At 35.4% G+C, this 27,937-nt stretch overlaps 1 protein-coding gene across 8 annotated transcripts in view; it reads left to right on the top strand.

The window, feature by feature from the left end:
- Positions 1-27,937, top strand: part of JMJD1C (jumonji domain containing 1C) — a 271,367-nt gene that overhangs the window by 215,574 nt on the left and 27,856 nt on the right. For 6 of the 8 annotated variants that reach the window (XM_047826344.1, XM_047826343.1, XM_047826342.1 and 3 more), the window contains 8 exons: positions 9,886-9,991; positions 12,563-12,687; positions 14,559-14,702; positions 14,802-14,994; positions 15,110-16,797; positions 20,216-20,388; positions 20,668-22,877; positions 27,385-27,586. In XM_047826344.1, coding sequence (XP_047682300.1) covers positions 9,886-9,991; positions 12,563-12,687; positions 14,559-14,702; positions 14,802-14,994; positions 15,110-16,797; positions 20,216-20,388; positions 20,668-22,877; positions 27,385-27,586 — 4,841 coding nt within the window. Of the gene's footprint in view, positions 1-9,885; positions 9,992-12,562; positions 12,688-14,558; positions 14,707-14,801; positions 14,995-15,109; positions 16,798-20,215; positions 20,389-20,667; positions 22,878-27,384; positions 27,587-27,937 lie in introns of those variants that run through there. The other 2 variants (XM_047826346.1, XM_047826347.1) reach the window with 2 other exon arrangements.

The raw sequence follows: 27,937 nt of genomic DNA, 5'->3' as shown, positions 1-27,937 counted from the left end.
ATCAGGCTTACTGCTGTCAGTGCACAGAGACAGTTCAGATCCTCTGTCCCCTTCTCTCTGCCCCTCCCCCACTTGCACTCACTCTCAAAACTAAATATTTAAAATATTGATGTTTTATTTATATACAGGTAATCAGGTAGCTCCTAAATTATTATAATTTAAACTTCTGCCTAAAACTTATAATTTTAGTAATGATAATAAATCCCAAAGACTTAACGTCTTATCATATAATGTGTTGTAAAGAGTTTAGTCACCAAAATTGATTCACATTTATGTTTTGGAAACATTTTAGAAGTAACAGCATTATTTTTATTCAGCAGAAAATACCAGGTAAACTATTTGAAAGCAATTGATCATTTCTCTCAGAAGTATATGGAGACAATTTTGTGGCAAGATGAAGTAACATTTTCTTCCTCTTCAGCCCTAATGGTTTTCTTTTTCAGAGTATCCTATAGTTAGTGCTTGGAGGACATAAAAGAAACAAAGAATTTTTCTCCATATATGTATCCCTCTTTGGGTCCTCCCCTCCTCTGTGTTTAGTTTTGTTTTGTTTTGTTTTTCAGTGAGTATCTGTGTTCCTTATAAATAAGACCATATAAATAAGATTAAGTTAATCTCCCCATACAGAAACAGTTATATTACCTCCTCATTGAGAAAACACTCAGTTTTCAATGTTTATTTTTTTTTAACGTTTCCTCATTTTTGAGAAACAGAGACAGAGCGCAGTTGTTGGGGGGCAGTGCAGAGAGAGAGCGGGAGACACAGAATCCAAAGCAGGCTCCAGGTTCTGAGGTGTTAGCCCAAAGCCTGATGCAGGGCTCGAACCCAGAAACCGCGAGATCATGACCTGAGTCCAAGACAGATGCTTAACTGACTGAGCCACCCAGGCACCCTCAATCTTTTTTTTTTTTAATAAATATTTTTTCCTTTATTTTGAGAGAGACAGAGACAGCACGAGTGGGGGAGGGACAAAGAGGGAGGGAGAGAGAATCCCAAGCACACTCTGTGCTGTCAGCACAGAGCCTGACGTGGGACTTGAACTCAAAAAATTGTGAGATCATGACCTGAGCTGAAACCAAGAGTTGGATGCTTAACCAACTGAGCCACCAAAGTGCCCCCAATCTTTTCTCTTTTTTAATGCATATTTATTTTTGAAAGAGAGAGAGAACAGGGAATGTGTGCTGCACACACAAGCAGGGGAGAAGCAGAGAGAGAGGGAGACAGAGGATCTGAAGCAGGCTGTGTGCTACTAACCTGAGTTGGATGCTTAATCCAACTGAGCCACCCAGGCACATCTCAGTTTTCAATCTTAACTTCTAACCAGAGATTTAAAAAATGTATACCTCATACGTTTATAGTCCTGTAAACTACCATTGTGATTACAATTTCTTATTTTATGAAAAGGATGAAACATTTAGCTCTAGGATCCTATGCAGTTAGTAGAACCTTCTGGATATTAGATAATTTGTTATTCTCTTGTGATTAAGTGATGATGCTGTGAAATGGATGGAATTGAAAACATGAAAAATGTGGGGGAAACCACAGTGGTGTTTTCATTTTATGCCTGGACAAACTTAAAATGACTTCCTATTGACATGCTGGATATCGTCTTAAATGACTAGAAGGCATCACTTACCTTTAGGCCACAATGTCTGATGAAGATACTTATAGAAAAGTTAGTTTCGAGAAGAAACATAATACACCAAAATATTTCTAATTTTCTGTAAGTTGTTGACTGAAATTGGTTTGTTTGGATCAGTGTAGGGTGAAAGCCGTTCATCATTTTTTTTTTGTTTTTGTTTCTAAATAAAAATAAAACTAATGCTGAGAATATTGTTTAAAAAACATATATTTAAGGGCCGCCTGGGTGGCGCAGTTGGTTAAGCGTCCAACTTCAGCCAGGTCACGATCTCGCGGTCCGGGAGTTCGAGCCCCGCGTCAGGCTCTGGGCTGATGGCTCAGAGCCTGGAGCCTGTTTCCGATTCTGTGTCTCCCTCTGTCTCTCTCTGTCCCAAAAAAAAATAAATAAACGTTGAAAAAAAAAAAAAGTTAAAAAAAAAAACATATATTTAAAAGTTATCAAATATTGAAATGTTGGGGACTGCTGTTTGTCTTGATACAACAGAATCATTTATAACCAATAAAAATACACCTAAATGTCACTTAAACTTTCTGAACGTTACTCCCATTTGCAGAACTGTTTTCCCATTGGTGGTATTAATTGAAAATAGAATTTAGGAGTGCTTGGGTGGCTCAGTCAGTTAAGCATTAGACTTTGGCTGAGGTCATGATCTCCCAGTCAGTGGGTTTGAGGCCTGTGTCTGGCTCAGAGCCTAGAGCCTGCTTAAGATTCTGTGTCTCCCTCTCTGTCTGCCCTTCCCCCACTCATGCTCTGTATCTCTCTCTCAAAAATAAACATTTATTTTTAAATTAAAAAAGAAAAGGAACTAGAAGTTAATTGTAGTAACGGTTTACCTCATTTTTTTGAGAAATTAATAGAAATTAGATTTTTTAATTTCAGGACATAATTTAGAATGAACGTATCACATTATTTCCTTGATTATATGAGTGAAGAAAGAATTGTGTGGATAATAGAAAACATTAGTCCATTCTCTCTGTCATTTGAATCTTTATGATTTTAGTTTTTTTAATGTTTATTTATTTTTGAGAGAGCGTGTGCAAGCTCACAAGCGGGGGAGGGGCAGAGAGAGAGGAAAACACAGAATTGGAAGCCTGATGTGGGGCTTGAACCTTGAACTGTGAGATCATGACCTGAGCCAAAGTCAGACACTCAACCAACTGAGCCACCCCGGCTCCCCTATGATTTTGTTTTTGAAAGATAGATATTATGTTTATTTGATTTAAATCATAGTCTAGATTCTAGGCTTCTGAATTAACCAAAATCAACCAGGAATTATGAAAATATGTATACACAGGACTTAATTATCTATGGATTTTAATTATGTAAAACTTTTAAATCTGTATGTCTTAACATATATGTACAGAAATTTAAAAATCTCTGGTATTCTTAACAAATCAGACATGTGAAGCATAGGATTAATGTTGGAACACTATCTTTAGGAAAATTTTCTCTTTTCAATGCACATACCTGTTTTTACCCTCCTGTGAAATCCACAGATGTGGATGGTACCAATCTTTGTATTCAATGAGTATAATTCTCATTGTCCTAAAAGAATTAAACTTTATCTTTCAAAGTAGGTGATTTTTCTACTCTGAAACCAGATATGTTATTATATTTGGAACACTAAACATGGCACAGGAATATATCAGGGAAACTTCATTTATTTGTGAAAGCCTTAAAAAATGACTTACCTCAGTATATTTTTTCTTTAATTATTAATGAGAAGGATTTGGTCATTGAGTTATTTTCCTGTGCTCGTGTGTGTGTGTGTGTGTGTGTGTGTGTGTGTGTGTGTAAAATGCAGCCATTTATGGAAATAGAGTTTACAGTCAATTTACCATCAAATTGCATTGCCTTGATTAGAAGTTTCTAATCTTGCTTTGTACCAGTAATTTATTCTTATTTTAAATCCTGGGTAGGCAGACTACTACCACATGCCAAATCCATCCAGACACCTGTTTCTATAAGGCCTTTTCTTTCCTTTTCTTTTCTTTTCTTTTTTTGCTGGTAAAATATTTAGGTCTTTTACATTTTTAAACAGGAAACGAGTGAAAGGAAGAATAATATGTCATGGCACGTGAATGTTCTGTGACATTCAAGCTTCACAGAATGTCAGTAAATAAAGGTATTAGAAAACAGCCTTACTCTTTCATTTGTGTATTGTTTATGGTATTGTTTGGCTGTTTGTGGTGCTACAGTAGTAGAGTGGAGTCCTTGCATTGGAGATAGTATGACCCTCAAAGCCTAATCTACTTTTACTCTCTGGCCAAGTTAGGAAAAGTTTGCCAACCCTTGGTTTAAATCATGAAAATATGTGGAAGCTTTCATTGATAGATGTAGTTAAACTGCAGATGGTTTAGGCAACTCTGCTTTTTCTTTTTTAAGATTTTTGTAGTAGTTCTCAGACTAAGTAGATTTCCTGTTCCAGTAAATCCTTACTAACAAAGTGGATTCTTTTATAAGTTATACAAGAATTGTTGCGATAGCAGTGGATGTCACTCTTGACCTATGTGGACTTAACATTCATGTTTTTTAACTGTTGGCTAGCAACCCCAGGGATCTAAGGACTGGCAATTATTTGTAGTTTTGCTGAAGCATGAATTTAAATGATGACTGTGGGAAAATGGCGTGGCAATGAATGTTCAGTTACTTTACCTGACATTCAACATACAGGTAGTTGCTTTTATGAATAACTCTTATAAAATACAATCAAGTGTCATTTTTTTTTTTATGGGAAGTGTGTGTAATATGGGATTTAAGAGGTTACAAAGGTCAAGGATTTTATTGTAGGGGAAAAAATCATTCCATTACTAAGCCACATATCAGTATCAGTTTGAAAGCAGGTATTAGGTCATTCTGTAACAGAAATTGTCCAAAGGGAGAGAAACTTAGTTTCGTGATATTGTATTCTAAAATGAAAGTGCTATTCTAGACATCAGTTAGGACTTTAGAGCAAATCTGTTATAATTAAGCCAATCCGCTCAGTCACCTAGATAGAAACTAACAGCTGGTATATTCTCTGATTCAAGCCTCTGTTGGCTGTTCTGTCAGTAGTTCCATCCAGAGTGTATGTGACATAAAGAAAATATTTGTTGAATCAGTAAGGAGCACTGTGTTATGGTAAGATAAATCATTTCCTTATTATCTTAGAAAATTTGTTAACATATATTTTGAACACTGTCATAATATTCCTGTTCTTAAACCTAGTCAGGCATATCTGAATATCTTAGTCCTGTGATCTTATTTTTTATGCTATTATAATTATAATTATAACAATATAAATTAAATATAAATTATAATTTTTTTCCTTTGAACTGGAATGAAGTAGAGAATTGGTTCAAAAATAAGGGTAGTACAGTAGTCTTAATGTCAAAGTACAGATTCTAACCTGATTTTAAAATTTTTCATATTTTGAGGAATGCTTTTTTTAAAAAAAATATTCCATCATATTCTTCTCTACACAAGAAAAAAAAAATCTGTTTTTTTTTATTACCTCAAATAGTAATTTAGGGCAGTGTTTACCTAGAAATATACCATTTCAGAGTCTGTAGGTCATGATGAAGTCATATTGCCAAAATATTCTCTTTTATGCTTTCTGATTATAAGACTGCATCAGTTTGGGGCACCTGGGTGGCTCAGTCGGTTAAGCGTCCGACTTCAGCTCAGGTCATGATCTTACACTCCGTGAGTTCACACCCCGCATCGGGCTCTGTGCTGACAGCTCGGAGCCTGGAGCCTGCTTCGGATTCTGTGACTCCTTCTCTCTCTGCTCCTCCGCCTCTCACTCTCTGTCTCTCTCTCAAAAATAAATAAACATTAAAAAAAAAATTAAAAAAAAAAAAGACTACATCAGTTTAACATCCAAAGTCTCCCCTCTTAGATAAGTGTTAGACTGTTGCTACCTATGAATTTCACATAACTAATTTGAGGGGGGTTACAGAAAGATAACTTCCACCTGACTCTGTTTCTGACTTCATAAGATAAAGTTGCCTTTTACTTCTTACATATAATGTGAAGAAATATATCAAATTTTGAAACGCAGTTATAGTAAACAGTCTTATTCATTCCTTTTCATTGTACTAACTCAGGGGAGAAAGAGTAGGTGAAAAGAGCCTGAGCTCTCTAGAGTTACAGAAGTCGATTAAAATGCTATATCTCTCCATCATATCCTGATTATATGACCATGGATCTCTCTGGGTATATAACATGTAAATGGGCATAATAATTTAGACCTCAGAAAAGTGTTGTAAAAGTTGATTTGTATGGAAAGCACCTAGTATGGTAGCATGGTATCTGCCATGGTAAACATGCAATCATGTTAGCTGTTGTTATTTATAGTAAGGTACCCCACTGATGTTTAATTAGAGCAAGCTTCTGCTCTCTTTGCAAACAGAGGAACAGCACACAAATGAACCGTAAAGGTCCAGAACCTAATCACTTAAGGCATTGTTTAGAACTTTCCTATGTTTTCTATATAAGCTTCTAGTTAAAACAAATCTTGTTGACCTGGTTAAGTCATTTGCTGGAGGTTATAATTCGTAGAATAATATATTGGATAGAATTTATGGAGGAGAGGAGATTCACAGAGGGTGCTGTTGCTTCACTCTCTGGGTGATTTGTTTTGGGGAAATTAAAGAATACATATTATTTTAGTTAGTCAATATAAAAATTATGTGTATAGGTAACTTAATTACTAAAAAGTGAAGTACTGTGTAATTTTTTAAAATCTCATACCAACTCAGGGCACAGCTGAAGTTCTTTATTAATCAGTTGTATTCCAAAAGATTCTGAATAGTCATATTAATAATTAATACTAATTACAGATCCTTAGTTTCAGTTCTCTGCAAGTTTGCCTTATAGACTGTATCTGATTTTTAGCACTTTGACAAAATTGTTCAAGTCAATAAATGGAAAAAAAAAAAAACACCTTGTTTGACTACCTGGTAGTGGCTCTTGTAAGATTTGATTCTTTATCCTTTAAAACGGGAATGATGACTACAACAGAAATAGGTATTTCATGACCTACAATAGAAATAGGTAACTTAGCACAATTCAAAAAGGAGCACTCCAGCAACAATAGGACTGTCATAACTGGACAGTATGTTGGGATAATTTTCTTGGATTTTAACTAATTTAGTAATACATGTCATCCAATACCATGGATAATTAAGAATTAGATGTCTTAAGAAAGCTAATTGTAGTTATTTTTTAAAAAATCTTATTGTAAAAACACATTCATTAAGATGGAAGAGGCAGATATTAGTGACTGCTTTATAGATGAGGAAATTGGTCCATAGAAATTTGATCTATAAGGTCATTTCAGTAAATAGATTCAAGTTATCAGTTTTTAATGGTGTGTTTTTCTCACTAGAAATGGGTCATTGTTGAGATATTTGTATGTTTAATGATCCTGGAAATATAGCCTGTTATCTTAATGTTTTAAATAAAATATAAATAAATGTTGAGCAAATTATATATCCCAGTAGGTGTTTGTTTTTTGTTTTTTTTTTTTTTAAGTAAATGCTACACCTAATGTGGGGCTTGAACTCATGACCCCGAGATCAAGAGTCGCATGCTGTACTGACTGAGCCAGCCTGGCCCCCCTATGCCTAGTAGTTTTAAACTGTGAAGTTTCATGGGTTTCTTTCTTTTTTTTTTTTAAATGTTTCTTTATTTTTGAAAGAGAGAGAGAGAGAGACAGCATGAGCAGGGGAAGGAAGGACAGAGAGAGAGGGAGACACAGAATCAGAAGCGACACAGAATCAGAAGCAGGCTTGAGGCTCTGAGCTGTCAGCACAGAGCCTGACTGGGTGGGGTGAGGGGGCTCGAACTCACAAACTGCCAGATCATGACCTGAGCCAAAGTCAGATGCTCAACCGACTGAGCCACCCAGGCACCCCTCTTTTCTTTTTAAATGTTTATTTACTTATTTTTGAGAGAGAGAAAGAGAGGGAGACACAGAATCCTTAGTAGTCTTCAGGTTCTGAGCTGTCAGCACAGAGCCCAACACGGGGCTGAAACTCATGAACTGTGAGATCATCACCTAAGCCGAAGTCAGATGCTTAACTAAGCCACCCCAGCGCCCAAAACCGTGAAGTTTCAATACAGGAAACTGGTTTTTTAGACCACCCATGACTGTCTGTGAAGTATTGCCAGTGTTGCTTTAACAGCAGTTTATACCCCTTCTACCCCAAAGTATGAAAGATTGGAAGTAGTAGACCATAGTAAACTTAAAATAAGTCAGCAGTGGGGCATCTGAGTGGCTCAGTTGGTTACGCGTCTGACCGGCTCAGGTCAAGATCTTACGGTTCATGAGTTTAAGCCCCACGTCAGGCTCCGTGCTGACAGCTCAGAGCCTGGAGCCTCCTTCAGATTCTGTGTCTCCTTCTGTCTGAACCTCCCCTGCTTGCACTCTGTCTCTTGTTCTGTCTCAAAAATAAATAAACATTAAAAATTAAAAAAGAAGTCAGCAGTGACACCCAGGTGATTGTGTAGTGTTTTTCTAGACAAGTGCCCATCTTTTTTCCAATTAAATGTCTAGAATAAGGGAAGAGTGGTTATAATAAAGACAGGTGTTTAGAGAAGATTCATAGCTGTGGAAACAAAACCAGAATGCACATGTTTGAAGAACTATAAGGTAGGGAAGTGATTAGACTTGTTTGTTGACTTCGAAGACTTAGGCTTGGATCTGTGAGTGGAAGTTAAAGTAAGGAAGACTTTGAAAGAACTTGATAGTTGTCAGAGCTATCTGGAAATGGTAATGGTTTTCCTTGGGAGATAGAATGTTTCCTTTGTTTTGTTGTCATAGAATAGACTGTCACCTGGTGTGCATTAAGAGGTTTAGAGTCTGAACTTTTCCATGGTATTTTCTGTTCCTCAAATAAAGAGGGTAAGTAAGTGTTCAGTGTATTATTAAAGGAGTGTGGAAAAAAGGGATTGCTAGAAAGTTTCTTTACAAAAAAGACCTGTCATGGACATTCCACCCCCTCCCCCAAAATGACAGATTTTATCTACATTTTGTATGATACTTTTCCACTCTAGTATTTCCTTCTGTAAAGTAGCATTTCAGTTTATTTGTGAAGGAATATAGTTGATAACTTTGAAGGCCTGTATTTCTTCCTCTTGGTTGGTATTCACTAGGTATAAATGAAATATCAGAGTATTTGCCACACTATTATTGCAAAAATACATACATGATAGCCCCTTAAGGTCATGAGGAGATGAGAAGAAAAAGCTTTATTTAGATAAACTTTAGACTAGAAGGCTGAAGTATGACCTGCTTGATTAGGGGTCCTTCTTTGTACTCTTCAGCTACTTTTTGACTTTTCCAAATTGCCACATTATTTTTATTCACCAGATAGAATTCCCTTCACTCTGCTCCCTTCTGTTCACTGGTTTCCATGATCTGCCAGTCCACTTGTATAAGGGCCGCCAATTGACAGTGCTGCTTTGTTGTTCTTCCCAGCTCTACTCTAGGGCTCCTGCCGCTGACCTCAAATGCAGGAGCAGCAGAGGTGCTTTGAGAGAGAGAGAACAGAATGTCAAAGAGTCCAGCGGGGGACCAACAGATTGTGGGAAACCATGTGACTGTGTGATTCACATCTCCAAGGAGAGAGAACCGGTTGTTTCTGTGTCTAGATCCACCCTGTTATGAGGATAATACCATCAATAATGTAATTTTAATTGCCTGGATGCTTTGACACTGGGTTGAAAAAATAAAACTTTTAGCAGTGAAGTTACTGGTCAGATGAGTTTGAGTAGAACTGAATTTGATGGCATTTAAATCAAGAGAGTGGATAATGACTTTTGTAGTTTAAAACATTTTAGGCATTATGGGAAGAGGGTAATTCATCTATGTATATATGTATTGTCACTAAAATATTCAACTCGATTCTTTTGCTACCAGCCTTAGATGACCTGATGCTATTTGGTTTGTATATTGCTTCTCATCCTGAAACCCTTAAAAATGTGACTTATCTAAGGCCACACTTAAAGTTAGAAAACACATTAGTAAATTTCAAATTTTGTCTAGGATTGTTGTCAAGGATCAAATCTTACATAGGTTAATTTCTTATGCTCTGCTGTTAGTAATTGCTAATGAACTATAACTGATGAATTTGTGTTTTTACATACATTTAGATGAAGGAATTTTCTTCAATCCTTAGAAAATATAGGAGGGAGAGTTCATAATATTAACGTTAGGACAGCGTAACATGGACCTTTCTTTTAATCTGTAATTCTAGGACGACATAGACAGCCTAAACCCAGTTCTCAGGGACAACCCGCAACTTCAGGAAGAAGTGAAAGTCTGGGTAAAGGAACAAAAGGTTCAGGAGATTTTTATGCAAGGTAACTATTTTGAAGTTCTGCATTAATTTTTTTTGGAACTGGGCAGTTTTTCATGTTTGGTTTTGGTTGTTCAATTACATGCAATATAAATAGAAGACCCAGTTTAATATTTTGAGTTCTGTCCAGTCGAGGGAAAATAGCAAAATCATAATTTCAGTAGAAAGCTCATAACTTCACCAGCTTACTAGCTCATCTGAGTTAAATGACTGGCATGAAATTATAACCACACAGGTGTTTTGTTGATAGGAAAATTTCCATATTACAGAATACAGTTAGGTGTGTCCTTCCTGGAGAAGGAAGCATTGTTTGAGTAAAGGATTGCCCAAAGCCACAAATGATTTCCTTTGAAGAATGCTGTTAGTATCTGATAAAAGTGGCCTATTTCAGTTCACCTTCCTCAGCAATGACCATCATACTAGTTTTAGTTTTGTTTCTTTTTTTAGTAAGTTATAAATTTGTCTATAACATGTGACTTTCAAACCAGTGGGGTTTTATAATTCTTAGTGATTTGTTTTTCTATTTGTAAAATCATATAAGCTTTTTGTGACATTGAATTGAAACTAGGACAGTATGGCATGAAGTATTGATATTTTGTTGAATGGTTTTAAAAAGGAATTTTGTCTTTAAATACCCATATTTATCTCAACCCTCAACTTCCATGTCATTTAACTTCAGTTATAGTAGAGATCATCTCTAAGGTGTGGCTACTCTGCTTTGTATGGGTACTTATAGAGCAGATCATCTATGTATTAAATTCTTCTTAGGCTAAATATTCTTTAAAACTTACTATAGAGAATATGAAAAATGCATAGAAATAGTATATTTCAGCGAACTTCCATGTGCCTATCTTCCAGCCCTAACAGCTATAAAACCGGTTGGTCCTGCCCCATCCACGCTCCTGTTTCCTTCCATCAAATTCAGTCATCGCCGAATTTTTTAAACAAAGCCAGCATACCATTATTATGCCCCCCCCAAATTAATAGTTCTTTAATACTAAATACTAGATACTCAAGTTCAAATTTTCACTTATTTCGTAAATGTCTCAAATGACTTTTAACAGGTTTGATTGATTTTTATTGTTATTTTATTTATTTATGTATTTTAAATCAGGGGATTCAAAAAAATGTCCACAATTTAATGGGTTGATGTGTCCGATCTCTTTTCCTCTTTTCCTTGCAATTTATTGAAGATGCCAGGCTAATATATTTTAGCAACTTTTGTTTTCTTACCCTATTTATAGAGGTGAAAAATTGAGGCAGTATAGTCCCTGTTCAACCTAAGCAGAATTATTTGAGGCTGACTCTAAATTGTGTTTTGTGGTAGGAATAAGACAGTTAAAAATTGAAAATTGTGCTAATAGAAATTGAAAATTGATCATACTTATTCTGTAAGCTGTTGCTATATTACATTCTTAGAGTCTTATTCTTCCACAGTTAGAAAAGACTAGAGTTTGTATAATCGATTATCATGGCTCCGAATATATTTAATTTATAGGTCAAGTGGAACATTTTCTATACATTTGTTAATTGACTTATATTTCAGGCCAACAGCATAGTTTTGTTTTGAAACTGGCAAATAAATATTAAACCATTAATTGATATGTTAAATGGCTTATAACTGTATGCCCAGGAATTAAAAATCAATTCATTCCTAGATCTCTCACCTAAAAGTTTTATTTGACCTGTCAACTTCATATTCTTAATTTTTATAAGAGGCAAAATAATGAGAATTAAAGAAGATTAAGCACTTACACATTTTGAAAGCGTTTGTAAATTGTCCATGTATAATGCTGTCATCAAGGTGTTTCAGTTTCCATCCGATCCCTCACAGTTCTTGTTAAACTTTTAAATATTTGATACCATTTTAGTACCTGAATTGAAGAAATTTTTATCTCCCATTATTCTCTTCTGTGGACTGACTTTTGTTTTAATAGGTAAATGTGAATATATGCAGATATATATTATTATTATTTAATCCTTCCCTTTAAAAAGTGAGTTTAATCTAAAAGTACACCATAGTTCTTTATTTAGAATGCCTTTTAGTGCCATATTTATAATTCACTTAATAATCTCTGTATGTTGCAAGACTTTGGCAGCTTTTTCTAGCTGTCAACAGAAGAATTAAAATTTGTAGTTGTTATGTAGAGTTTTGGCAACTAGAAAACTCAAGATAATGGAATCCCAAATTACCTTTTCATTTCAGCCACGTAGTCCTGTACCCCACACCTATTAAGTAGCTTTGTAGCCTTATGACTTTCTAGTCGACTATAACTTTACATTTTATATTGTCCTTTTATTAACTCATGATGCCAAAATACTTTAAGTATTTTATTTCCATTGAGTTAGAACATATATGTGTAGCAGAGTGTGTTTAATGATAACTTCACAGTGATCTGGCGCTAAGGTATATGTAGTCACTTCTAATACATTTTTAAAAAAACCAATATTTGAAAATGATATTACTCATCCATCACAAAGCTCTTGTTTCTCCTAAAAGGTATTCTTCAATGAAAATGTCTCCATTTAAAATACCCCTATTTCTTGTGTGTGTGTGTGTGTGTGTGTTTTTAAGGTCCTTATTCCTTAAATGGATACAGAGTGAGAGTATATAGACAAGACTCTGCCACCCAGTGGTTTACTGGCATAATTACTCATCATGATCTCTTCACTCGCACCATGATCGTTATGAATGATCAGGTAACTAGTCCAGTTAATAATACTTTCGAAGAGAGCTACTTACAATTCAGATAGTCCATGCCTCCCAAAAAATGGTTCAATAAGTTTGCAGTAAATAATTTTCATCTCTTAAGTTTTTTCTGTAGTAATATACTTCTAATAAGTTTAAGTGTATCTGATGTTTATTAGAGGTCACTTTAGGTCATAGTGAGATAGTGATACCAAATTTATTTCAACACTGATCAAATAAGTCTCTGAAATAGAAGCATCAAACCCTTTTGAGTATTCTTTTTTTTTTTAATCCTTTCATCAGCTAATATTTTCTTAATTAAAATCTGTTTTTCTATCTCCAGTAATAAATGTATTTCCCAAATGATTGCTTTTCACTAATGAAAACTAATGCACACCATTGTAGTTCTTTTCAAGTCAAGTTTCATAGTTGGTATGCTCCCTTAAGTATTAAGGATATAAATTTCATATGAAGTTTTTAAAATTTTTTTATCTTATTATTTTTTTAATGTTTATTTATTTTTAAGAGAGAGAGAGAGGCAGTGCAAGCGGGAGATGGGCAGAGAGAGAGGGAGACATAGAAACAGAAGCAGGTTCCAGGCTCTGAGCTGTCAGCACGGAGCCTGACGCGGGACTCAAACCCACGGACCGCGAGATCATGACCTGAGCCAAAGTCGGACACTTAACCGACTGAGCCACCCAGGCACCCCTCATATGAAGTTTTAAAGAACAGTCTGAAAGTCTTGATTTCAAATCTTTCAAAGCTGTAGCTAAAAAAAAAAAAATATTTACACCTTGCAACCTGAGTGGATTGTGGAGGGTTTCTGAATAATTGAGTACCCCTTTAGAAACAGTTCAAATGCTTTGCTTAAAATTTTAGCCAAATTGCTGAATAAATTATATTGGTTAATTGTATTTATTTGTTTTTCCTAAAATGGTGGCTAACTTTCATTTCTTAATGGAACATAGAATTGCCTTTAGTTTTTAAAATAGTTACTTCAACATGTCTTTTTAAAAAATTATTACCATTTGTATTCATTTACACAATTTTTGTCATTTTCTTCTTAAGTTCTACTTTCCTAGTTTTATTTTATAGCTGCTTTTTGGAAATTCCTTTTTTTTTTTCATTAAAAAAATTTATTTTAATGTTTGTTTATTTTTGAGAGAGAGAGAGTGCGAGCAGGGGAGGGGCAGGGAGAAGGGGAGACACAGAATCTGAAGCAGGCTCTAGGCTCCTAGCTGTCAGTGCAGAGCCCGATGTGAGGCTCAAACTCACAGACTGAGATCATGACCTGAGCTGAAGTCAGACGCTTAACCGATTGAGCCACTCAGGTACCCCTTAACTTTTAAATTTTTTAAAAGTTTATTTATTTATTTTGAGAGCAACAGAGGGAGTGGGGGAGGGGTAGAGAAAGAGGGAGACAGAGAAATTCTAAGCAGGCTCCGCGCTGACAACACAGAGCCCAGTGCAGGGCTTGAACCCATAAAACCATGAGATGGTGACCTGAGATGAAACCAAGAGGCAGATGCCCAACCAACTGAGCTATCCAGGCGCCCCTAGAAATTCCTATTTTTAAAATACATTTTATGACTTGGCATTATACTCCTAATTGATTCTTAGCCTTGCTTTTTTAAAGATATACTTGCAATAAATATATTTGCTTTTAAATTTTTGGTTAGCAGAAGAAACAGTAGGTTTCAGAATGTTAAACAAGCTAATATGTTTGATGACTAAAACTGATTTATTGCAAGTCTGACAGTATCTTATGAATTAAGTATCCCAAACTGATTTTTAAACATTTTCTACTCAGTAGTTATACCTAATATTATATCGACTAGCTGATTGGATTTAATTTTTGTTCTTGTTTTGTGTTGTGGATTAGGTACTAGAACCACAGAATGTCGATCCTTCTATGGTTCAAATGACCTTTCTAGATGATGTTGTTCACTCTTTGTTAAAAGGTGAAAATATTGGCATCACATCACGGCGAAGGTCTCGCTGCAGTCAAAATAGCAACGCTGTTCACGTATGTATGTTGTTAATGATGTATTATTATATACATATTTTTCCTTAGATTACTTAGGATCAGGTAATAAATAATCATTGTTCAATCGGTTATTTTTAGGGTCATTATACACGTGCCCAAGCAAATAGTCCCAGACCAGCAATGAACTCCCAAGCTGCTGTACCAAAACAGAATACACACCAGCAACAGCAACAAAGAAATATTCGTCCAAGTAAGAGGAAGGGCTCAGATAGCAGTATACCAGATGAAGAGAAGATGAAGGAGGAAAAGTATGAGTATATAGCACGAGGAGGTAGGACTCAATTTTTTTAAGGGAATGAGAACAAATAAAACAAAAATACACTTAAAAGGTACTTATTTAATACTTTAGTTATGCAAAATAAAACTGTTCATTTTTTATCTTACAGAAAATGCTAAAGGGAAAAACAAACAGTTGATGAATAAAAGAAGGAAACCTGAGGAAGATGAAAAGAAACTAAATATGAAAAGACTACGAACCGACAATGTTTCAGACTTTTCTGAGAGCAGTGACTCAGAAAATTCAAATAAGAGAATAATAAATAATTCCTCAGAGCAGAAGCCAGAGAATGAGTTGAAAAATAAAAACACTTCAAAGGTAAATGGAGAAGAAGGAAAATCCCAGAATAATGAGAAGGTAGGAGAAGAGACACTAATAATAGACAGCCAGCCTCCCTGGGATCAAATACAGGAAGATAAAAAACATGAAGAAGCAGAGAAGCAGAAGTCTGTTGACACTCAGCTTCAAGACAAAATGATTATTCGTTCATCAGAGCAGGCCACACTTTCTGATCATAATCCTAACGATTTACTTCTTCAAGAATGCAATATGGAAAAAACACATACAGTGGAATCATTACCAAAGGAGAAATTTGTGTCCAGACCACCCACACCAAAATGTGTAATTGATATTACGAATGACACTAATTCAGAAAAGGTGGCTCAGGAAACCTCCAGTACCTTTGGCCTTCAAACACTTCAGAAAATGGATCCTAATGTTAGTGATTCAAAACATTCTATTGCAAATGCAAAATACTTGGAAACAGCAAAACAAGATTCCGACCAGAGCTGGGTCAGTGATGTAGTTAAAGTAGATTTAACCCAATCAAATGTTAGGAGTGCTTCCTCAGGAAATGATCACCTGAATATGGAAAAAGAGAAAAACCAGTATGTCTCTTATATGTCTTCTCTGAGTGCAGTTTCTGTCACAGAAGATAAGCTGCATAAGCGAAGCCCACCCCCAGAGACAGTAAAATCTAAACTTAATACTTCAGTAGATATTCACAAGACAAAGTCAAATCCCTCACCTGAAGTTCTTAAACCTAAAATTACCCATTCTCCTGATTCTGTAAAGTCTAAGGCCAATTATGTGAACAGCCAAGCTGCTGGTGAGAGAAGACTGGCAAACAAGATAGAACATGAGTTATCAAGATGCAATTTTCATTCAGTTCCTACTCGAGGCAGTACCTTAGAAGCTACAAAGAGCCCTCTTATCATTGATAAAAATGAGCATTTCACAGTTTACAGAGATCCTGCACTTGTTGGGTCAGAAACAGGAACTAATCACATTTCACCTTTCTTAAACCAGCATCCCTTTCCTCTTCATTCTTCATCCCATAGAACCTGTTTAAATCCAGGTACCCATCACCCTGCCTTAACTCCTGCACCTCACTTACTTGCAGGATCATCTAGTCAAACTCCAATACCTACCATTAACACTCACCCTCTGACTAGTGGTCCACACCATTCTGTTCATCACCCTCATTTACTTCCTACTGTGTTACCTGGAGTGCCTGCTGCCTCCTTACTTGGTGGCCACCCACGACTAGAGACTGCTCACGCCAGCAGCTTGAGCCACTTAGCATTAGCACACCAGCAACAGCAACAGTTATTACAGCATCAGTCCCCTCATCTTCTTGGACAAGCCCATCCTTCTGCTTCATATAATCAGCTTGGACTTTATCCAATTATTTGGCAATATCCAAATGGAACACATGCATACTCAGGACTTGGTCTACCTTCTTCTAAGTGGGTTCACCCAGAAAATGCAGTTAATGCTGAATCTTCTTTAAGGAGGGTAAGTTACATTGTGGTTTGGCACACATCAATGTATGTGTATTAATCAACATGTATACAGGTGCGTTTCCAATATCCCATTAATTTTTTGTCTTATTATAAAATATGTTAGAACCTTTCAAGCACTAATTTTTCCAATCATAGTGAAACTTTTGATACTTAGTAACTTTGGAACCATGGAAGCTGATATCTCAGAAAAGCCTACATACTTTTAAAAGCCAATTTAAAGAAGTAAAACTTCTAGATTGGTTCTGACATATCTATTATGAAGAATGAATGTCTTGATAACTTATTATGGTACACATCTATAATTATGCTCAGCTAAATTACAAGTACAATTTGTGGATTAAAATTTATGTAAAGTTATATATAAATATATATATATTTATATATATATATAATATAAATTGGATATATATCTTAAATTATTCTCAAGACAAATTTTTATGTTTCCCAGCTAGATATAATATTGATGGTATGTTACAGGCTGTGACTCTCTGAGGCTCTTATTCTCAGAAGGGTGCCTAAGTTGGAGACTTCTGGTATTTGGGAGTAAAGTTGGGACTGAAGTCCTGCCAACATCAAATGTGAGGAGTTTTGCTGAAGGTGGTGGTATAGAGAGCTCCTATTCCCTCATGGGCGAATGTGGTTTCTCTAGCCACATTTATTTTCATGCTAAGAAGTGATTGTTGAGGGCATTACCATCCACAGTATCAAAAAGAATGAGAATGGGTGTCTTAAACTCCACCAGACAACTTAGTCCTTGTCCTTGGTGCAGCTCAAGTTGCTCTTCAGCTGTCTCCCCAGAATATTTCTAAAACTTGATTGATTGATGGATTGATTGATTAAAATCAATTAACATTAAATTTACCATCCTAATCATTTTTAAGTGTACAGTTCAATGGTGTTAACTTTATTCACATTGTTGTGCAACAGATCTCTAGAACATTTTCATCTTGCAAAACTGAAACTTTATACCCATTAAACACTAATTCCCTTTCCTCTTCCCCCTATTCTTTGGCCAACCACCTTTCTACTTTGTTTCTATGATTCTGACTGCTTTAGATACTCCATTTGATGCAGTCATACAGTATTTGTCCTCTTGTGGCTTCTTTCATGTAGCATATCTTTGAAGTTCATCCATGTTGTAGCATGTAACATGATTTTCTTTTTTTATGCTGTGTAATATTCCATTATATGTATATTCCACATTTTCTCTATGCATTTGTCAGTGGACTTATGGGTAACTTCTACCCCTTGACTATAATGGATAGTGCTGCAATGAACGTCTGTATTTTTGACATCTTTCACAAGTTAGGCAAGAGGGGGTGACGATTTGGAAGGTAATGCTAGTGAGCTTCTCACTTAGGGATAATACTGCTTATGTAGAGCCTTGGTAATAAATGCAAGGGTGGTGGTCCTCATGCCAAGTCTGTCAGAGGAATTGTTACATTCTGGGTAGCAGTGGTGACATAGATTATGGTAGTAAGTCCTTCCTTGATTCCTAAGTTGTGATTGTTTACCTTGTTGGTAAAGGGACATCAGCTAGCAGTTAGAGTTCTGACAGTTTTAAAGGATGTTTCTTGTGGTTTAATCCCATAATAAATAATCAACTTCTTTGGACTCCATTTCTGTGTGAGTTTTGGTCTTCTTTAATGAAGTCACTAGTGAACTCCACAATTTATTCTGCACCAACATCCCCACATTTGATGTTGGCAGGATCTCAATTCTAGAAGAATTTTGCTTATGTTGATCTGATCCATAAGCTTCCCATTTCCATTCTTGATGGTGCTATTGAACTTGTGGCAGGTAGAATCTTACTGGAATGTATAAATTAAGTAGTTGAAGTCAATGAAGAATCACTAATTACTACAGTATCCTCTTTACCATTATTGAAAGCAGGCCTGGTGACCCTAGTGCCTAATGCACCCACATTTTACTCTGACCGTTCACTCTCTTGTGTCACAAATGTAGCTGCAGCTGATACTGGACAAAGACAGACTAGAACACATGGGAACTGAGAGCTGGCAAATCGTTTTGAGTCTTCCATAATTTCCCAACCCTGAAAAATCAGTCTAAGTAACTGTTAGAAGTGGCTTGGGTAGTATTTTTCTCTCAGTTGTGTCAATCTAGCCTCCATATATATATATATATATATATATATATATATATATATATAAAAGGGCATAAAATGTCTTCTTAACTGGTCACAAACTTGTTAAACTAAAAACAAGCATATCACATTTTCATTTGTTATGTAAAGTTATAAAGCAGTGAATTTAAGTAACATTTTGAACAAAAATGAAGATCTCTTAATCCTAATATTGTGAGTAGAAGTGAAGAAACAATTAGGAAATAATTTTTGTTGGTATTTTATAGTAAAAAATTTAACATTGCCATAAGTGATTGTAGCTTAAAATTTCTGGATAGTGTAAAACTGAGGCCTTTTAAACATATCTGCATGATCTTTATGCATATGTGCATGTGTGTCTAATGTGTATATATGTATTTTTTCTGTTATGTGAGGTTTATGCTTTATAATGTATATTTTTAATCCAAGTAATTTTACAGCAGCATGTTTTTGTTAAGATATCATACTGCTTTTGCATTATCACTTTGAGATGTAAAATATACTCTCTTTGTTAAAACCAAAGGGGATTTTCCCAATATCTCAGTGAGGTATAACTCCACAAAGTATGTTCTGGAAGAATGTCAGTGTGTATGTGTGTATGAATGTCAGTATAGAACGAATTCTTACCCATGTAATTAGAGAGTTTTAAGTATCAACATAGAGATCAGTATCACCAAATATTCAGTATGAGAAAGGCAGCATATTGATATATAAAAGATTAATTTTGTTGTACTTCCACACTTCCAAGTTTAATGGTCCAACAGTGCTTATAGCTTGTAGTGGAAACAAAGTACAAGTGGCTTTCAAAATGTAATATTCTGCCAATTCTAAGTAAATTGATGCATTGAAAAAGTTTGTTATTTTTGACAACAGAAATTCTATTTCTGGTGACATGTACTTCAGTAATAACAAATTCTGTTTTTTGTATTAGCAGTACATATTTTTATGGTATTAGAATGTTAGGAAATCTGATGAACTAGGTTCTGTACATTTAGAAGTTAAAAGACAATGCTTTCAAGATCTGCATTCAATATAAAAAAAATAACAAATGTTTGGAAATTACTATGATGATACTGGTTGATTTTCCTACATCACATGGAAAAATCCATATAATTATGTTATTTATTTGTCTGAATAGTTCTTGTAAGATATATTTAGAAAAGGTCATTTATGCTTCATAAATATACATTAAAGTCCTGCTGTGATAACTGTGTTTAGCTTTTTCTAGTAATTGAAGTCTGATATATATATATATATGTATATATGTATATATATTTTTTTTAAATAGAATTCTCCCAGTCCCTGGTTACATCAGCCCACCCCTGTGACCTCAGCAGATGGTGTTGGATTACTTAGTCACATTCCTGTCAGACCTTCCAGTGCAGAGCCTCATCGGTCTCTTAAAATTACAGCACATTCCAGTCCACCATTGACAAAAAGTTTAATAGATCACCATAAAGAGTAAGTTCACCAATGCTTAAAACTTACGAGTACCTCGTCTTTCATAGTTTTTCTTAATTTGATTTCTAACTAAACAGATAATTTTAAGTTAAGAAACATCTTAAAACTAGGCTTTGAGTAAGTACTATTGTTTCCATTTTTATATAATTTCTGATGTACTCTGTATTATTAAAGTACATGCAAAGTTATGTTTTCCTTTCATAATATTACACAGAAGCTATCTTCATATCATACCAGAAAAAGTTGTTACAGAAACCTTTATGTGTATTTTCTTTACAGAGAACTGGAGAGGAAAGCTTTCATTGAACCATTACGTTCTGTTGCATCCACATCAGCAAAAAATGACCTAGATCTGAATAGGTCACAGACTGGAAAAGATGGTCTATTGCATAGACATTTTGTGGATCCTGTATTGAATCAATTACAGAGACAACCCCAGGAGACTGGAGAGAGATTACACAAATATAAGGAGGAACACCGTCGAATCCTTCAAGAAAGTATTGATGTTGCTCCCTTTACAACTAAAATCAAGGGGCTTGAGGGTGAGAGAGATAGTTATTCCAGAGTAGCATTGTCATCTTCTAGCCCTAAAAGCCATGTCATTGTCAAACAAGACAAGGATGTAGAATGTTCAGTATCCGATCTTTATAAAATGAAGCACTCAGTGCCTCAGAGTTTGCCCCAAAGTAACTATTTCACTACATTGTCTAATAGTGTGGTCAATGAACCACCAAGGTCCTATCCATCCAAAGAGGTTTCACATATTTACACTGAAAAACAGAGTAATACCCTTGCTGCAACAGCTAATCCTCAAACTCTGACTTCATTTATATCCTCTCTTTCAAAGCCTCCACCCTTAATTAAACACCAACCAGAAAGTGAAGGTTTAGTAGGCAAGATACCAGAACATCTTCCCCATCAAATTGCTTCTCACTCGGTAACAACCTTCAGAAATGATTGTAGGAGTCCTACCCATTTGACAGTTTCTTCTACAAATGCACTCCGGAGCATGCCTGCTTTACATAGAGCACCAGTATTTCACCCACCAATCCATCACAGCCTGGAAAGAAAGGAAAGCAACTATAGTAGTCTTTCCCCTCCAACTTTAACCCCAGTGATGCCTGTAAATGCTGGTGGGAAAGTTCAAGAATCACAAAAGCCTCCAACTCTAATTCCAGAGCCAAAAGACTCTCAGGCCAATTTTAAGAGTTCTTCTGAACAGAGTTTGTCAGAAATGTGGAAATCTAATAATAACCTCAGCAAAGAGAAAGCTGAATGGCATGTGGAGAAAAGCAGTGGAAAGTCACAGGCTGCTATGGCATCTGTCATTGTTCGTCCACCATCTAGTACAAAACTTGAGAGTGTGCCAGCAATGCAGTTAGCTTCCAAAGATCGAGTTAGTGAAAGATCTTCAACTGGGGCAAATCAAACAGATTGTCTCAAACCAGCAGAAGCTGGGGAGACTGGAAGAATCATTCTGCCAAGTGTGAATTCAGACAGTGCTCACATAAAATCTGAAAAAAATGTCCAGGCTGTCTCACAGGGCAGTGTTCCCAGTTCAGTCATGTCTGCCGTAAATACAGTGTGTAATACCAAAACGGATGTATTCACATCTGCTGCCACTACCACCAGTGTTTCCAGCTGGGGGGGTTCAGAAATAATTTACTCTTTATCGAATACCATTTTGGCCTCTAAATCCTTAGAATGTACCTCTTCAAAAAGTGTCAGTCATTCAGTGGCTCAGATACAAGAATGCAGGGTCAGCACCACAGCTCCAGTTACACCAGCCAGTAGTAAGACAGGAAGTGCTGTTCAGCCCAGCTCTGGGTTCTCAGGCACAACTGATTTTATCCATTTAAAAAAGCACAAGGCAGCATTGGCTGCAGCTCAGTATAAAAGTAGTAATGTCAGTGAGACTGAGCCTAATGCTGTGAAAAATCAGACATCTTCAGCCTCCCTTCTCTCAGATAGCACTGTAGCCTGTAGTACAATAAACAAAGCAAACTCTGTAGGAAATGGGCAAGCATCCCAGACAAGTCAACCTAACTACCATACTAAACTGAAAAAGGCCTGGCTTACTAGACACTCAGAGGAAGACAAAAATACTAATAAAATGGAAAATTCAGGGAATTCTGTATCAGAAATTATCAAGCCATGTTCTGTCAATTTAATAGCCTCTACATCTAATGACATACAAAATAGTGTAGATAGTAAGATGATAGTTGATAAATACATAAAAGATGATAAAGTCACTAGGAGAAAAGCCAAAAGAACTTACGAATCTGGCTCTGAAAGTGGAGACTCAGATGAAAGTGAAAGCAAGTCAGAGCAAAGGACTAAGAGGCAACCTAAGCCAACTTACAAAAAGAAGCAAAATGACTTGCAGAAGAGAAAAGGTGAAATAGAAGAAGATTTAAAACCCAATGGGGTTCTCAGCAGGAGTGCCAAAGAAAAAAGTAAATTGAAATTGCAGAGCAACAGTAATAGTGGTAAGTTAATTACTTTTTTATCTCAGGCAAAATGGGCTGCATGTTCTTGCAATAATGGTGTAGGTTCTGTCAAGATGAGTGAGCACAGAGGCATCTTTTGACTTTTATTTGTCTGCCCTAGCATAATGTATGTGCTCGTAGACCTCATTTCTGCATTTCCCAAGTACCCTATAAAAGAAAATGAGAGAAGACCTATCTCTCCATTTTTAAAAGACTTGTAGAAATATGTTCTACCTAGCATTCTGACAAAAACCGATTTAGTAGTTACTCAGAATTTTGATCATTTCTAAGTACTGTCAAGTGGATTCCTAAAATTAGCTATTTACCTTTAACATGATGTAGTTGTGAAAAAAAAAATCTTAGTCACATGTACTTCCTTTAAGTCACATTTTTAGAAGAATACCACTTCAATTTGTGGATACGCCCTGTATCCCTTCTCTCATCTGGTAACAAAATTGAAAACTTTTTGAAATTACCTTCTATTTAACTAATATTGCCACTCATTCAAAAAGTTCTTTATTTGGGGTAAAAGTTAAATAAAAGGGGATTGTGGTTTTGTGTGCTCATTTCTACATTCAAGAAAAATTTCTGTAAGTAAAAGTTTCAAAACTGATTATATTTCATTTGTGGCCTTATTAGCAAGGCAAAATAAGTGTAATGTTCACTCTAAAGTGTTTCTGTAGGTTTTTAACTCTAGAAGTAGTTTTTCTCAGTTTGCTTATTTCTTTTTAGGTATGTTGCACAATGCAGAAAGCACTTAATAGTTTCACTATATCCATGTATTCATCCACATACAATATATGAAATATCTGACAGTGTGGACATTCAAGAAGTACTTTGGATGCTTGAAGGCTTGTATTTGGGCCTTTTCACTGAATGAGGTTTTTTCACATGCCTGTGTGGAAACCAGAGGCAAAGTGAAGGACAGAAAAACAGGAGGATGGAATCATAGAAAAGGACAGTCAGAAAGTGAAAGAACGAAGCTCTACTAGAGACAGAAAGGCTGACAGACTGAAATGCAAATATAGTCAGAAGAAAGAGAGGGAGATTGACATCGGAGGATACAATATACATGCCATTTATTTGAGTATTGGATTGTGTACTGTGTTGCCTTTTCTTATGTGTTTTGCTTCCCCAGTGAATTCTTAAGGAGGCATAGTGTGGTCAATAATTGTTTCTTTTCTGTTTCACATGACATTTCCTTTGGTATTGGGTATACAGATAGATACTTGAGTTAAATTTACAGAAAACAGAGATAGGAATCTTCCAACTTTTAACACTTAGAAAACTCTTGTGAAGTTAAGTTTATAAAATTAACTCTTAAGTACATATTCTAGTTCATGTTGACAGTGAATGTACAGGTTCCCAAGTAAGAGTTCAACGACAGACTGGAATCAGCATCCCACCCCCCTCCAAGTTGTGCTGCTTAGTCAAATCTCTTCTCCTTAGTAACTAACATTTAGCCTCAGAGAGGGTATTCTAAGCCCCATCTATTGTCAAGTCCAAAATAATATTGACTGTTCATTGCCATCTGTTAATTATGGGCAGAGTTGTTCTGCCTTTGTTCTGGCTGTCTAGAAAAGTTCTCTAAATTGGGAGTTCATAAATCTAACTTCCATATTTGAGTGGATCATCTACCTCGTGAATTAAATATGACCTTTATCTAATGGTCATTGGGGTTGTCATCAGTCATAGTCAAAAAGAGTGAGTTAAGTCAGTACTTAGAGAGTGTAATGTGATTATATACACTGTTACACATGTGTAAGTTATATACACATAACTCCTATAATAGTGTGTTTCTTAGTACCTTCTAAAGCCAGGTACAATAGATTTTATCTATTGCTTTGGAATGTCTTCGTATCTGCTGCCTTTCTATACTGCTAATTAAAAGTTGGTTGTTTTTCTGTGACTAAAATCTTATATAATTTTATGAACTGAAATTACCCATCAAATTTAAATATGTCCAAAGTCCTATGATACACAAAACCAGACTATATAATCAGAATTAATTGCTATATCTCAAAAAAAATTTTCTTTAAGTGATGGACTATCAAAGATTAAAGGTTAGCATGTATTTGTTCCTATTTTCTTCCTCCATAGTTTTCTGTTGGCTAGAGCAGCTGATTGAGTATTTGCTAGTAAATTGAGAACTAAGGATGAAAATGTTCTTATGGCATGAAAGAATACTAGGTATTTTTTGTTGATTTAAATGTGTTATTCTCAAAGTTTAGATTTTAGATATTGGCAATAAATTAGATGTATAGAGAAAGATAAAGTTATTTTATTATGTGAATACTTTTATAATAAAATTCATAAAAGGAGTTCGCTACCATTGTGTGTCGCCTAGTTTAGAAACAAAAATCACAATATCACAAACTGTCTCTATGACCTGGGACTTTGTGTCTTTGTAATTCATCCATTCATTTAAATTAAAAATAGTTTCAGATTGTCTATTTTGTGTCACAGAATTGAAATTTGCTTTGAAATGTCCAGTTCTATAAATACTGTTTAAATTGTTCATAGTGGTATGGTTATCCATACTCTCTGAACTGTTCCATTACCTGTAATGTAAAAGCATATTGGTTAATAGTTGTTTTCTAGTCAAAATAGAAATACATTGAATTTAGTTTATTCTAAGTGTAACAGAAAAAAAAAAAGTAAATAAATGATTGAAATCACGTGTGCCAAGTAAAAATCTATGAGCAGTGTACCATTCTTGTTCATTCTGACTTCTAAAAGCTCTGAATTTTTTTATACTGTCTATAGGGGAAATCTGCCTTATATGCAGTGGAGGAGATAGCAAACTCTTCATACGAGCCTTATGGAAACATTTTTATTCCATAAGTGGTGTGTGCATGTAATATGTCTTTCTTTAGTGGATTAAGCCAAATGGCTTGTCCTAAGTTAGAGACAGAAGAGGAGAGAGCAGGTAGTTTAAAGAACCAGGCAACAATCCTAGAAGTGCTTAATAACTGGAAGCAGATTTTAAATGAGCCATCCCAAAGCTTAAACTCTGTACTTCCTATGTTAAGATATGCTATCTTGCTGTCACTGTACTCCTTACACTGTCAACAGGTAAGTAATAGTGGGAGCTCAAGGCCAGAGATCTGCTACATATTTCTGCAAAAATTAGATCGTCTCCGGAGAATAGTTGTACTGCCTCTTTTCCACACATCAGAGTGATTAGAAAGCACAGGGTAGGAAATATCTTTGAACATGACAGAAAGAGCAAACTATGTAAATCTCATACCTGACATACAGATGTAAGTACACTTTTAAGAGTCTGATATTTGGGGGCACCTGGGTGGCTTAGTTAAGTGTCCGACTTCGGTTCAGGTCATGATCTCATGGTTTGTGAGTTCGAGCCCTGTGTCACGCTCTGTGCTCAGAGCTCAGAGCCTGGAGCCCACTTTAGATTCTGTGTCTCTGTTTCTCTGCTCTTCCCCAGCTCATGCTCTGTCTCTCTTTCTCTCCTTCAAAAATAAACATTCAAAAAAAATTTTTTTTTAAAAAGGAGTCTGATATTTGCTTCTCCCAACATAGGTTGTTTTTAAAAGAATATGCTTTAAATTCTTTTAATAGGCAAAATTTAATTTATGTATAATATTTTGAGTCCTGCTCTGTAGATGACAGATTATCTACTTGATACTTGAGCCAGTGTTATAACAATTAAGCTGAAGTTAGTAAACATGATGGTGCAGTGATGTAGAGCATAGTAAATAATTTCTTCAAATGTTAATCATTTGAGGTTTTTTTTTTTCCTTTAGATTTCTCTGATGCCTTTTCTACCATCAAAAAAGACCATCAAGTTAATACTGGCTTTTTTCTTTATTTTCTTCATCCCTTTTATTTTCTAAAAGATACTGCTTCCATCAGTATATTGAATCAAATGGAGGACATCATAATGAGGGAGAGATACTAAGAGACAGCTTATTAGCCCCTCTTCTCTCAAATAATGGTATTATAAAATTACCTCCTATCTTTAATGGACCACACTTACCTTGGAGAATCATATTAAATATTTCAAAACAATATAAGTATGTTGGAATTAGTCTGTAGTTTCTGAAAGTACTAACTTTTGGTCTTCACATTCTTCCTGAAATATCTTGATCTTGAAATAACTTTCTCCTACATATACCAAATCCCTGTGTCGAAGGGCTATATTTTTAGCTATAGATTCACATAGAAATGAATGATTCCTGTGTTTGCTATTGTACAAATATAAATATTTAATATATAAAGATTTCAATCAGCTGGAAGATTTGCTCAGCTCTGCATTTCCAGTATACTGACATAAGAATTCATTTGATTAATAGAATAGTAAGTAAATAGAAATGCTGCTGTGGACTTTTAGTTATTAATGAGGACCTAGAAGTATAATGTCTGCTTCTTTTTTACAGTCTTAATATGTTGTGACAGTTGTATACTTGTCTTGAACTTTATCTCAAGGAGTGTACTTTTTTTAAAAAGTTGTAATCTTGCTAATAATTTCCTACTGGTTTTACAGCTGGCATCCCTCGTTCGGTATTAAAAGATTGGCGTAAAGTCAAGAAGCTGAAGCAAACTGGGGAATCCTTTTTACAGGATGACTCCTGCTGTGAGATAGGGCCTAATTTGCAAAAGTGCCGAGAATGTAGACTTATTCGGAGTAAAAAAGGAGAAGAACCAACCCACTCCCCGGTGTTTTGTAGATTTTACTACTTTAGACGGTGAGTAGAAATATGTAATTGGGGAAAATATGTCTATTGGATATTGGAAATTATACTGCCATTCTGAGGGTCTCTTTTAGAGGTGGGAGTGAGTCTTTTGAGTTTGTTTCTGAAACATCAGAAAAGAGTATTAAACTTTTTTGTGATAAATTTAATAATATCTAACCATGTGACTAAATTCATATTCTCTTGTTACTTGTGTTCATATGGCCTTTCTCTTCTGAGATACTTATTTTTCCTTAATGTGAAAATAGTATTTTCTAGAAAATGATAGGAAGCAGCAATTTGTTTGGTTTAAGGAATTTTTAAATGGTTATATACTTTGACCATTTATATTAGTTAGCAATCACA

This window comes from Prionailurus viverrinus, chromosome D2 (assembly GCF_022837055.1).
Source record: "Prionailurus viverrinus isolate Anna chromosome D2, UM_Priviv_1.0, whole genome shotgun sequence".
In the NCBI taxonomy this organism is placed as follows: domain Eukaryota; kingdom Metazoa; phylum Chordata; class Mammalia; order Carnivora; family Felidae; genus Prionailurus; species Prionailurus viverrinus.
This window is presented reverse-complemented; position numbering and strand designations above follow the sequence as displayed.